This window comes from Bos javanicus, chromosome 13, assembly GCF_032452875.1.
Source record: "Bos javanicus breed banteng chromosome 13, ARS-OSU_banteng_1.0, whole genome shotgun sequence".
Lineage (NCBI taxonomy): Eukaryota > Metazoa > Chordata > Mammalia > Artiodactyla > Bovidae > Bos > Bos javanicus.
Window position 1 is genome coordinate 39,777,851 of NC_083880.1, and position 12,907 is coordinate 39,790,757.

Here is a 12,907-nt window from a genome sequence, read left to right on the forward strand (position 1 = left end):
TCTGCATAGCACTTGTTATGTGTACACACAGAAGCTCTTGCTTCTGTTCTTCCTGCTTCAGTCTCCATCATTGCACTTCTCACTAGCTCACATTCTGTCTTGTGACGGGAAGCTGGAGCTTTTTTCCTGTTCAGAGCTCGACCTCCAATGCCTAGACGAGTCCCACCTGTGCTCACACACACTCACTGTCCTGCTTGCTCGCAGGCAAGGGCTTCTCAGAGCTGGACTCCCAAGCCATTCTTTCCTGCGAGATGGTCCCTCTGCCACTGAGAATGTCGAGGCAGACTTGAGGGCCATTGCGAGGCGAACCCCCAGACTAGGTTGAGATTGCCCCATAATCCGTTTGTGGCTCTGCCTGGGGTCTGACACTTGTCACTTTTCCTCTTAGTTATCACGGTGAGCTAACAGATTTTTTTTAATGTTCTGAATTATTCAACCGAAAACAATCTAAGGTATATGGGTACATGCACATAACAGTAATTTTACCAACGTATCTTATTTGACAAATGCCTTTTGGAAGAACAGAAGAAATGGGGGAGAAAGAAGGAAAAACATGGGAAAGATTGGTAGCGAATGGAGAATATGCTCGAAAGATGATTTTTTTTTTCTGATGAAAACACAGCACAACAGTAACATGAATGCCCCAGATTTGAACTCACGAAATGGGAAGTGTAACAGCTTTGCCTGAGAGGCATGGCCCTGCACAATTGCTTTACACTTCCCATTTGGCCAAGTGCCAGCTTGGTGACCTTCAGGATGTGACATTAAATTCTCAGTTTTTATTCATAGTGGTGCCTGCATGTGCCAGGTTGGTAGAGTCTTTTTGCGTCCATGCTAAAAAAAAAAACGGTACCTTGAACTGAACTCGATGGATGTTCACATATTCCCCTCATGGTGTAGAATTAGCACCATGTTATGCACTATTGTGTATATAATGTAGAAACACACTTGGAAAGAGATTTCCTCTCTGTCTACACCTCTGGTTGATTTATACACATCCATTTAAACAAGTGCAAGAAGCAATTCCAAATAGTGCAAATGAGACTCTCCAAATTCTGCTATAAATCCCCAGTTGACAGCAATATAAGTGAACTCTTGACTGACACAGCGAAGACAGTTTTCTCCACAACCTCCTGCCAGAACATGCACTGAAAGCTTGTCCAGGCTTAAAAACAGAGCTTTGGCTGGAGACCCCAAGGTTCTTCTTTTCTGTGTGTAATATCAGGCGGTGAAGTTCAATGGTGAAGGATTTAAAAATCCCTTCTAGAAGCTCCTAAGTTGGGTAACATTACTATCTAAAGCATCCACCTAAAGCATGATTTACTGTAGCCCATTTCAGTAAGCGTAAATCCAGCTCACAATTTAGGATGAATATAAATCAAAATAATCTAATCCAGCCCCTACCTCGCCCTCACCTCTCCAGTTTCATCCTTTGATTTTAAAGCACTCATTTGATCCAGAAAGGTCCAGTTGAAGTAGCAGTGACTTTCACAAACATGAGGGTGTTCACATCCCTGCCCTGTTGCCCCTCAGATGACATATCTACATGCCTTCTTAAAGCAGCTTGTGCCAAAGACACAAAGGTTACCAGGATGCAGATAACACAGCTTATTAATGGGGTCAAATCAAGCTGATTCATGATCACTGTGGAGAAGAATATCCTCCTGGGGAAAATACTTGCGCTGAAAAATCCCATAAACCAAACCACTTGTTTATCTGTCATTCCCACAGAGATAGTAATGCAATTACTCCCATAATTATCTTCATTAGTGTCAGGCATTATCTACAATTCATTCCTCTGCTCTAAGAGTACGTTTGTTTATTTGCCGGTCTCCCCCTCTTCCCCCACCTGCCCTCTGGTTGTCAAGTCTGGCATCTGTGCGCTCGGGCTCCCACGCCCTCCCCGCTAAAATAGAGGTTGCTGTCTCCCAGGTCCAGAGCCCCAAGGCCCACTCGCTGACATCCGCCCTCCACTACTTGGTTCCCGTGCGGCCCCGACGACAGATTGTCTATCCCCTGGAAAAGCTTGGCATCAACGCTCCATCAAAGGAGGTCTCCAAGGACGCGGTGGGTAGCCGGCGGCAGCAGGCGGGGCGCGGTGCCAGCGCGGCGGGGCGTGGCAGATGGGGCGGCGCTGCGCGCGAAAAGGGGGCCGGTGGCGGCTCCTTCATCCCCGAGCCCGGGCTGCCCGCGGCCCCTGCCCTCGGGTGGTGCGTCCGCGGAGAGCCCGGAGCAGGGCGCCGAGGGGTCCTTGTGACGCGCCTCCCAGCATCGTTGTGGGCATAGCCGCCTTGCTGCAAAGCAAACGCCTCTTCCCTCATGCTTTCGTTGCACGATTTGAGACCCGGTATCTTGCTGCATTAGGACTTCGGGGCTGAGTCCGAGCTGGGTTTTGTTCACTCTTTTGCGGGGAGTCAGCGCTGCCCTGGGGGGCCGCGGTGTGGGGGATGGGGGAGGGGGGGACGTTAAAATGACAGCCCTGGGCCGCCCTTACTAGCAGAACAAGAGAAGGAACCACACAGAGCCTAGATTTCGCTTTCAGTGGAAGTGTACATGTAAACAGCCATACACACAGGGCCACCCATGTTCAGGAACTTGGCTGTGACTTAGGCTGACTCACGTGTGAGCCTGTTCTGTTTGTGCACTGCTGCTGCTGCTAAGTCGCTTCAGTCGTGTCCGACTCTGTGCGACCCCATAGACGGCAGCCCACCAGGCTCCGCGGTCCCCGGGCTTCTCCACCCCACTTCTGCGTAAATGAGAAAGACATTTTTCTCTCGTGGGAGAGAAAAAAAGTGCAAAGCTGAAATTCTCCAAACCTTTAGCCAAGGAGCTGCTCATCAGAGTTGCATGTGGTGCTCAAACCAACTGGAGAGAAGCCTGGTGCTGCCCAGAGTGCATCACCACACTGTCCCCAGCTCCTGCTTTACTTGCTGGGGGTGAGGGGGCCACTCCACCAAGACCATCTTAGAGGCAACTGCCGACTGTGACCCAGGCTGCTGTAAGTCCTACATTTATCTCTAAATTGTAAAATTAAACAGAAAATTTTTATTCATTTTCTGATAAGTTCTAAATTTGTCTTTGAGCAGAGACTGAAAACAAATAGCAATCCTTTTGCCCTCTCCCAGTGTTCATCACGGAAAACAGGAAGCATCCACAAGGAGCAGAGCGAATCCTGTGACAGAGAAGAGATTCTCCGGACTAAACCAAGAGACCTGGTCTTCTTTTTTTTAGTGTACAATCCCTCATAGGCTGGTAGTTTTATGAAGCATGGTTTCCTGAAAGAATGAGGTTAAAGACAGAGGCCAGATTCAAGTCTTATTATTTTGTTACTAGATTCCACAGACCCTGAATTACTCTGTCCTCTTGCTCTAAAGGGCTTCCCAGGTGGCACAGTGGTAAAGAATCCATCTGCCAATGCTGGAGACGTGGGATCGCTCCCTGGGTCGGGAAGACCCCCTGGAGGAGGAAATGGCCATTCACTCCAGTATTCTTAACTGGGAAATTCCGTGGACAGAGGAGCCTGGCGGGCTACAGTCCATGGGGTCAGAAAGAGTCGGACATGACTGAGCACACAGGCAACCTTGCTCTAAAAGCTTCTGAAGGCAGAGGGGCCCCTGTCTCAGCCCACTCTATGAGCTTCACTGAAAGTCCCGGATCCTCTGCCCTCAGCTGCAACAAGTTTCGACTCTTGGCCAGTTTTGAACTTACTGCATCCCCACCCAATTCCCCTTCCTCCTTTATCATTTTGCAGCAGGTACATAGCACTTCACCCAGGACCACAGGTGTGTCTTTAGGTAGCAGGGCCCCAGCATCACACGCTAGAGAGGAAAGGGCCTAAGCCCATCTGCAGGACCACTGGCTCGGCCACCAGGTGGCCTGTAGGGTGGGGAGACAGGGGGAAAGGACTTTCGTAATGAGATCCAAGAGAGTGTGTTGGGGTCAGGGAGAGTGGCTCCATCTCTACCCATCACTGAATCACGGCTTGTCTGACGTCGCGTGATCCCAGGAGAAGGATCCACAGGCGCAAGGTACAGAGATGCTTCTGTGTGAGAGGTGCTGCACATATGCACCCACTGCTGAGATGCACTCGAATTTGGGTAGACTACACGGCCAGGCCAGGAGTAGCCCCTGGACGTCAGTGGCAGCCCATGGCCCCACTGCCTTCAGCTGGTCCCTGGGGGGCACGAGTGTGTGGCTGGAGGGACAGGGAACAGTTCAGGGCTGCTGACTTGGTGTCGAGGGCAGCGTTCCTGAACCTCCAGCATCTCCCACCCCTAGGAATCTCCAGAACTGGATGACTTTGAGATGAGCTAGACTCCAGGTGGGGAAAAAAAAGCCAAAGAACACATTCTGTTTCATTAACAACAACCCTATCATAACTTTCCAGGTTTCTACAAGTTGAAATCCTTGCTCACATTTAATAAGCTTTTCTGTGGTTATCTCTGTGTGTGCTGTGCACCACCCCCCTGCCCTGCCCTAGACCCTTGGCTTAGTTCAAGAAATAGCACAGGATGGATTGTTGAATCCCTACTCCAGAAAGTCAGCCATGGTGTGGCTGGTGCTCGGTATCTGCTGCTTTGTGCTGTGTGGTTTATTGTGTTAATGAATTCTGATTTTTTTCCTTTTTTTTAAAAAAAAATATTTATCTTTAATTGAAAGATAATGGCTTTACAGTATTGTTGTGGTTTCTGTCAAACATCAAGATGAATCAGCCATAGGTATACAGTGAATTCTGATTTTTTTTAAAGAAGTACTTCACTGCTGCTGGCTGCTGTACTCATTCTCAAGAAGGCTTTAGTAAAGACCTAGATTTAGTCAAAATGTAGAAATCTTGAAGTATGACCAAGGGATTATTGAGAGCATCATCCACATGGAATGAGCTTGGATGCTCAAACATTAAAATGCTATTATGTTAAATTAAATTTTAAAAAGATTGTAGGTGGGTTTAATGTTTTAGGCTGTTTATCTGAGACAAGGTGAGCCAGATGGAAGTTTTTTGGGAGGAATTTCTTTTATAAGATGGTTTTATTTGTTTATTTTTGGCTGTGCTGGGTCTTTGTTGCTGCACATGGGCTTCTCTTTGTGGTGGCTTCTCTTGCTGCAGAGCATAGGCTCTAGAGCACAGGCTCAGTAGTTGTGGCTCACGGAGCTAGTTGCTTCGCGGCATGTGGGATCTTCCCGGACCAGGGATCAAGCCCGTGTCTCCTGCACTGGCAGGCAGATTCTTTACCATTGAACTGCCAGAAGGAAGCCCCTAGAAGGAATGTCTTACAGGGTCCTAAGCACACTGATTTCTTAGCAGAGCAAATAGTATTGCAGCTGCTGAAGCTGACAGATGGCCTTACTAAATGAAGTCCTTTCTGTCCCTTTAAGTTCTGTGCTCCCCTGTGCACCTGGAGCTTCATTGGGGACTCAGCTTCCTCACAGAGGTTTCTCTCTCTGGGCACTGGCCTCTCATACATTTTATCCCATTTAAGCCATCTCAGACTGACCATCCGTTCCCTAGCTTTCACCTGGGAAGCCAGTCTTCAAGGGAACAGATCACCCCAGGCATGAGTAATGGGATAGAAAGCGTTTCATCTCGGTGGGTTGCCAATTTGACGCTGGCACAAGCCAGCAGTGATTGAAATTCATCATTGCATGGCAGAGAAACACGCCCCCTCCCACCCCGAGGCCAGGTTGCTGCGGCCTGGTCTAGATGAATCGTGTCCCTGCCACCAGACCTGCCCTGTGGTTCGTATCAATTGACAGCCCACCCATGTCAGGTCACAGGAAGGGACCTGGAAAACGAGTGAATGATTTGCATCACACATCACAGGGCTGGGCCCGGAAGATTCATCATGTTGCCAGTCAACCAGTAGATTCGTGGATAAGGGAAGGCTTTTTCCTGACCGTAATCCACATGGCGCGGACTGAGAAGCTCGCTTCTCATCTTGAATTGGCTGTCTTGGCCTGTGCATTTGCATTCTGAGAATTGTTCTGATGGAAATTGTTAATGAAATGAATCAGTGTAGCCCACTTGCATGAGAACCGTGATCAGGGAAATACTCAAAATTTGGTTGAATGAATAACTATATTAATTACAAACTATGGAGCAATTTGACTTACTCTGGGGTGGTTCTCTGTGCAAGCTGACTTGCTTTCCTTCCGGCCTCCCCCTTAGGGATTCAGAGATGACCATGACAGGGTCCCTGCCCTCAGGGAGCTTACAGTCCAGCGTCAGTATTGGGACGCTTCGTGAGACTGCTTCGTGTTTGTGCTCAGTCAGTCGTGTCCAACTCTTTGCAACCCCATGAACTGTAGCCTGCCAGGCTCCTCTGTCCAGGGGGATTCTCCAGGCAAAAATACTGGAGTGGGTTGCCATGCCCTCCTCCAGGGGATCTTCTTGGGGTTAGTTAAACCAGGGATGGGGGAGGGTGCACCAGCCCCAGGGAGCAAGAGAAGAACAGCCCTGCTGGGGTTGGACCTGTTCTGTGGAATCCCTCGGGAGGGGCAGATGTGTCTGAGGCATGCTTTCCTTTCAAATACCGGGGTTTTATATGACTCTTACTTGTGATAATAAACACCAGAAAATCTGCTTTGAACTTAAAAAGCTCCTCCCTTTGCTTCGGTACCAGGAGATGCTCCCTGTCATTCACTTCAATCACTTTGGTTCTCTGTGTTGATTTAGAGTATTCTAAATGAATGAGAGTGTCAATCCATCTCCTTTTTTTTTTTCTTCCCCAAAACTTTTTGGACCAGATCAATCCATCATCTTTCATATAAAAGAACCATCTCAGGAATCAGACGTTTAGACTAATCAATGCTTGTTTGTGTGTGTGTGTGTGTGTGTGTGGTTGTTTATTCGTGACGGTCTGTTTAAATCTGGACTAATGAATTCTTTGAAGCCCCCGTTTTCCCTTTGTCCTTCTACAAAGTAAGAACGACGGTTTGTTTAACCCCCCTTCTCAGAGCAAAGTGCTGGCCCGCCTTTCCTGGTGTGTGAGCTCTCAGGAAGATGTCCGCTCTGGCATTCGGTTACCCTTTGAATCGCCCCTTTCATCTGGCTGCTCTTCCCCAGTTCAGCTGTAATTACCATCTGATGGACTGCTGCTGGATACTGTTTCCTTTGCGCATCTGCTGCCCTAGGAAATTGCATTATTCTCCCAGCACCTGCTAGATTTTCCCAGCTTAATTGTTTCCCCAACCCTTCCTTAAACTTGGAAACTTTCACTGCCTGCATTAGGCTTCTTTTGGTTGTACGTGTGTGCCTGTGTGTGTGTGTTTAAATTGACCCTTTAGTATCTCCTTGTTTCTAAAAACGCAAACCCATATTTTTCAGCATCATACATGCACTGATCATTATTAATGGTACCGTTGTGATATTCTCCTGAAATGAAATTAACCCACTTTAAATTATCGCTGTGAATCCAGTTTGCTTTTTCAAGCCACTTCCCAGCCATTTCCTACAGTTACCCAACCTGTGGGAAATGCATTTCCTTTTATTTATGGCAAACTCTTTTCTCCGACATTCTTAGAATAATTTACATAAATGCCTTCATGGGCTCTTTTTTTTCCCCTCCTGAACAAAGAATACAAGTTCTATGGTCATTTCTTTCCAATTCTCTAAACGCTATCTACTTTAGTATTGTGCATAGTATATATGTATCTATCAAAATGACATAAATCAGTGGTTTATTCTCCTTGTTATCAAATTCCTCCCTGTTAGAAAGGTTACAGAGTAATAAACTACAGCTCCTACTGCCATTACTAGCATGCTGTTTCTGAGACTTCCCATGAATTTTCTCATTGAATCCTCATATGAGCAGCACTTGTGAATAGTTATTGCTACTGTCATTCTCAAGGTATTTAAAGAAAAACAGGCCCGCAGAACAGAGAGCTAGTGACTTGTCCAAAGGCTAATTCATTGACAGGGCTTCATGCCCAGGCAGTTAGATACCAAAAACTCAGACCATTATGTATTCTCTCTTAGCTAAACATTAAAGTACTGATATCATGGTTTATTGTCGGAAAAGCAAACCACAGAAAAGGAAGATGGCTTGATAAGAAACCTTTTGGAGTCTCCCAGATCTTTGGCACTAGTCTTGTAATCAAAAGGTGACTCACAGATAATTGGCTTTCCCCAGAACAGCTGGATTTTCCTCTTGGCTGAGCCATCCAGCCTCACGTTTGATCCTGTGCCAGCCAGACCCTGGCTGGGCTGGGAGCAGATGCAGGGGTCCAGGTTAGAGCCCTGGGGTCAGTTTTTGGACAGCAGCTGATCCTGGCTGTCTGCACATCTCTCTCTGTTGTGTCCAATTTGTTGTTATAAACCTTTCAAAATTATAGTGGCAGACACAGGAAAGGTGAAAAAAAATAATCCTGTACATGGGTCACAGTATCCATTTTTCAAGATTCACTTCCTTTCTGTGTTTGGCTTCATTAGAAAGTGCTCAGGTAACGCCCAGGATGAGCACTGGAGGTTCCCTCGGGAGGTGGGGCTTGGACAGGGTGAGCACTGATGGGCCTGCCTGTAGAAACTGGGCTGCAGTAGAGGCAGAAGGAGGCTTCACGGTGTGATGAGAAAAGGTGAAAAGTAAAGTTACTTCTCCATCTCTCAGTATTGTCAGGGAGTATATCTTATCATTTTCTAGGATAGATATTGTAAGAGAGTCGACCTCTCTCTCCCTTCCTCTCCTCTTTCCCCCTCTCCCGTCTTTCTAATAGCTTTACCGAGATATGAATCACCTGCCATACAATTCGTCCATTAAAACAGCAAGTTATTGGTTCTTGGTACATTGACAGAGTTGGGCAACCATCACCATCTAATTTTAGATTATTTTTGTCACCTCCCCCTGCAAAAAGTAACCCATTAGTAGTCACTCCCTATATCCCCACCCCCCAGCCCTCGGCAGCTACTATTTTACTTTCTTGTTTCTATGAATCTGCCTTTTCTGGGCACTTCATTTAACAGAATTACACAATATGTGGCATTTGTGTCTGTCTTTTTTTCATTGAGCATCTTCTCAAGGTTCAACGGTTTTGCAGTATGTATCGATATTCAAATCATTTTTATAGCTGAGTAATATTCTGTTACGTGGACATACTCCGTTTTGTCTGTCCATTCACCAAATGATGGACATTTGAGTCATCGCCATTGTTTGGCTACTATGAGTAATGACACTATGAACATTTGCACACAGGTTTCTATGTGGATGTGTGTTTCATTTCTCTTGGGTGTTGCACCTAGGATTAGAATTGCTTGGTCACATGGTAACCCTAGATTTAACATTTTGCTGCTGCTGCTGCTGCTAAGTCACTTCAGTCGTGTCCGACTCTGTGTGACCCCATAGACGGCAGCCCACCAGGCTCCCCCGTCCCTGGGATTCTCCAGGCAAGAACACTGGAGTGGGTTGCCATTTCCTTCTCCAATGCATGAAAGTGAAAAGTGAAAGTGAAGTCGCTCAGTCGTGTCCGACACCTAGTGACCCCATGGACTGAAGCTTACCAGGCTCCTCTGTCCATGGGATTTGCCAGGCAAGAGTATTGGAGTGGGTTGCCATTAACATTTTGAGGAACTTCCAAACTGTTTTCCCAAGTAATGGCACCATTTTGCACTCTCATTCTTTTTTTTTTTTTTTTAGATTTTTAAAAAAATATTTATTTTTATTTATTTAGCACTCGGTCTTAGTTTCAGCATGTGGGATCTAGTTCCCTAACCAGGGATCAAACACGGGTCCCCACATTAGGAGTGCAGAGTCTTAGCCATTGGACCATCAGGGAAGTCCCTGTTCTCTCATTCTTAGATCAGACCCAGCACCCCTACTCATAAGTGGTGAGCTGCTGGCCAGCTCAAGGCCATGGATAGGCCATGACCTTGACTTCCTTCAGTTGCAGGAGTGGAGTGTCCCCACTGCTTTGGGAAAGTGCCATACATGTGCTTGGTGGTATGCTGCCAATCTAAGCTTCAGCTCTCTAGAAAGCAGAGATTTTTCTAAAATAAAATCTCTCCTGCCCGTATCTTCCCTGCTTCACCCTCTCTGGCCCATCACCTCCCAGGAGGGGCTGCAAGGACGTTTCCGAGCACAGGGAATGCCCATCCAGACCCCAAGGAGTGATGTGGAGGGCTGCTGGTTTTTCACACCAGTGTGTCCATCGCTTCAGCCCACCGTTGGTAACATTATTTAAATGCATTTGGTAACACGCATTTAAAACAGCTTCCAACAGAAAAAAAAATTCTGAGGCTTTCCTAGATGCTGATGGGGTTCTTCCCACAATCCAGGAGGGGGAAAATGTGTCCTGTTCCCTGCAGAGCAAGGCCGCAGAAGTCCAGAAGGTACTCAGGACACGCAAGCTGCTGGCTGCAGCGCTCTGGACACCTCCTGCCAAGCAAGGGTCCCTGGTGACCTGAGCTCCCAGGCCGGAGCTGGCCTTTACAGCTAAGTGGCTTCTTCAGAATCGCCTTCGGGGAGGAAAGCCCGCCAGTAAGAAGCTTTGCTTTGTGGATTTTAATGGAGCTGAGGATGTAAAATGACAAAGGGGACAATTAGAGCTGCAGATGCCGACCCCCCCACCCAGGGAAGTTGCATCCTCCTCCTTGATTAAAATATATGTATGCGGTTACAAAAGCAGTGCATGGTGATGGTAGAAATTTTAGGGGAAAAGAGAGACGATAGAAAGAGAACATGGATGAAGCCTGAATCTTCTATCTATAGGTTACCTTACTTAATGTTTTGGTTTTTACTTCTAGATTATTTTCTGTGAAAAAAGCCACATGGGATTAAATATGGGATCATCTGCACGCAGTGTTCTGAAATATGCACTTTCACTTCTGAGGTTGTGAACAACTTTCTGTGTCCCTGGGTATTCTAGAGTGGCATTTGGATGGCCGCACCGTCCTCTGGGCCAGGCTCTGCATCCTGTGCCTGTGTGCCTTAGCCTGCAACATTCTCACAGTAGTTTGTGTAGTGTTTTCTCCATCTTGCACTGGGGAACTGAGGTTACGAGCCATTTGATTATATGCCTGAACACTGAGCCAGTGGGACTTGTGGGAATAATAACGATTTCTGCCCCCATCATCCTGGGAATATGATCGCCGAGGCCAGCTTTCCCTGCTCTCAGACAGACAGTGAGCAAGTCCCAGGGCTTTTCTCGTCAATTTCAGGTAGTTACAGTTGTGTGTGTACGTGTACTCAGTCATGTCTGACTCTTTGCGACCCCCGTGGACTAGTAGCCTGCCAGGTTCCTCTGTCCATGGGATTCTCCAGCAAGAATACTGGAGTGGGGTACTATTTCCTTCTTCAGAGGATCTTCCCCACCCAGAGAATGAACCCACATCTCGTGTCTCCTGCATTGGCAGGCGGATTCTTTACCAACTGCACCAAGTGGGTCATTCCAAATCCACAAAACATGCTTTTAATTCTGTAAATTGTCCAATGTCATTTCAGGTAATAATCAAAACTCAAATTCCATTTTCATCCAAAGATTAGAGTTTATTCCTTCCTTCCTCTGCGTCCTCCCACTCCACCCCTCCACTGAAACCTGTAACTGGTGAAGGAGGGTTGGGAGCCTCCTCGCTCCTTCTAAGTCACCATGCCCTCCAGTGACTGAGCATCTATTTAGTTTATTAGTATTTAGCTTTTTTGGGGAAAAAAAAGCCTATTCATTTCTTATTCTTATTTAGCTATGTTTCCAGTCCTTCTGGAATGGGGACCAAGGTGGGGAGGAACAGTTAGGGCAATAGGCGTGTGTCAGAAGGTAACTCCTGCCCTGTGTGCCTGACACCTCTTCTCAAGGGTCCAATTCTTCAGAGATCCCTGTCCCTCTGCTCGGGACTGCATCCCATAATTCAGGGACACACCCTCCAACTCTGCAGCCCGAGTCGGGGTTGCCCTGGAGATGGTCCTACGGCAAGGACCTCTGATAAGAGCTCAGGCTGTCTGGTCAGCACATGTGGCCAGCACCTTCCCTCTCGGTCGCCCAGTCACTGGCCGGCCTGTTGATGTCATCAGCATCCTTGGGTGGGAACCACACACCACTGCACCATGTCCACTAGCCATGGGGACTCACTCGAGAGCCTGAGACTCCCAAACCCTTGTCTTGTAACTTAAAGGATGAGGCACCCCTGCCCCTCCTCCTGGGGCTGGAGTGGCGTGCGCCCCAGAGCACATCAACAGTTCTCATTGAGGAAATTTCCAGAAAAATCCCCTTCTCTCCATTCTTCCGATGCTTTTGTGTCTTCGTTGTGAATGAGGGGTTTAAAAGTCACTTAACCAGTGCTTGCCCACCTGCTTCCACATTTCCACGAGCGCAGGTCCGGTGGAACGCAGCAGCCTTTGTCTTCCCGCCTCACGTGTCCTTTGTGACATCCACTTCTCCAGGCCGGGCAGCTGCCAGGTTAGGTGCTGGGACGCAGGGATGCCAGACCCGGGAGCCAGCACTGCTGCGTATAGCTAGGTCCCTAATGTCCTCTCCAAATGTCTGTCATTATAAACAAGGCCACCACGCCCATCCTTGTTATTTCTGAGTACATTCATCGTGATTTTATTTCTATAAATTCCTAGCAATGATTCTCTAGGTCAAAGGTAAAGCTACTATGTCTTTGAACAAAAAGCAAGCCGATTTAGGATCTGAGAAAGCAAGCTTGCGATTCCCTACTTTAAAAGATGATTTCTCCTTGCAGGGTGTAAACTGCTGGCGTGAGGGACTCTCTCTTTTATTGTAAGATGTAGATTTAAAAATTTTTTTCTTTTCCATTATGGTTTATCACAGGATAGTGAGTATAGTTCCCTGTGCTGTACAGTAGGCCCTTGTTGTTTATCCATTCTCCACATAATTGTTTGTTAGCTGCTAATCCCAAACTCCTACTTCATCCCTCCCCAACCCTTCCCTCTCAGCTGTTCTCCGTGCATGTGCGTCTGTTTCTGTT

At 47.3% G+C, this 12,907-nt stretch overlaps 1 protein-coding gene across 1 annotated transcript in view; it reads left to right on the forward strand.

The window, feature by feature from the left end:
- Positions 1-12,907, forward strand: part of CFAP61 (cilia and flagella associated protein 61) — a 250,046-nt gene that overhangs the window by 100,107 nt on the left and 137,032 nt on the right. Inside the window, 1 exon segment of the mRNA XM_061435541.1 lies at positions 1,933-2,067. Coding sequence (XP_061291525.1) covers positions 1,933-2,067 — 135 coding nt within the window.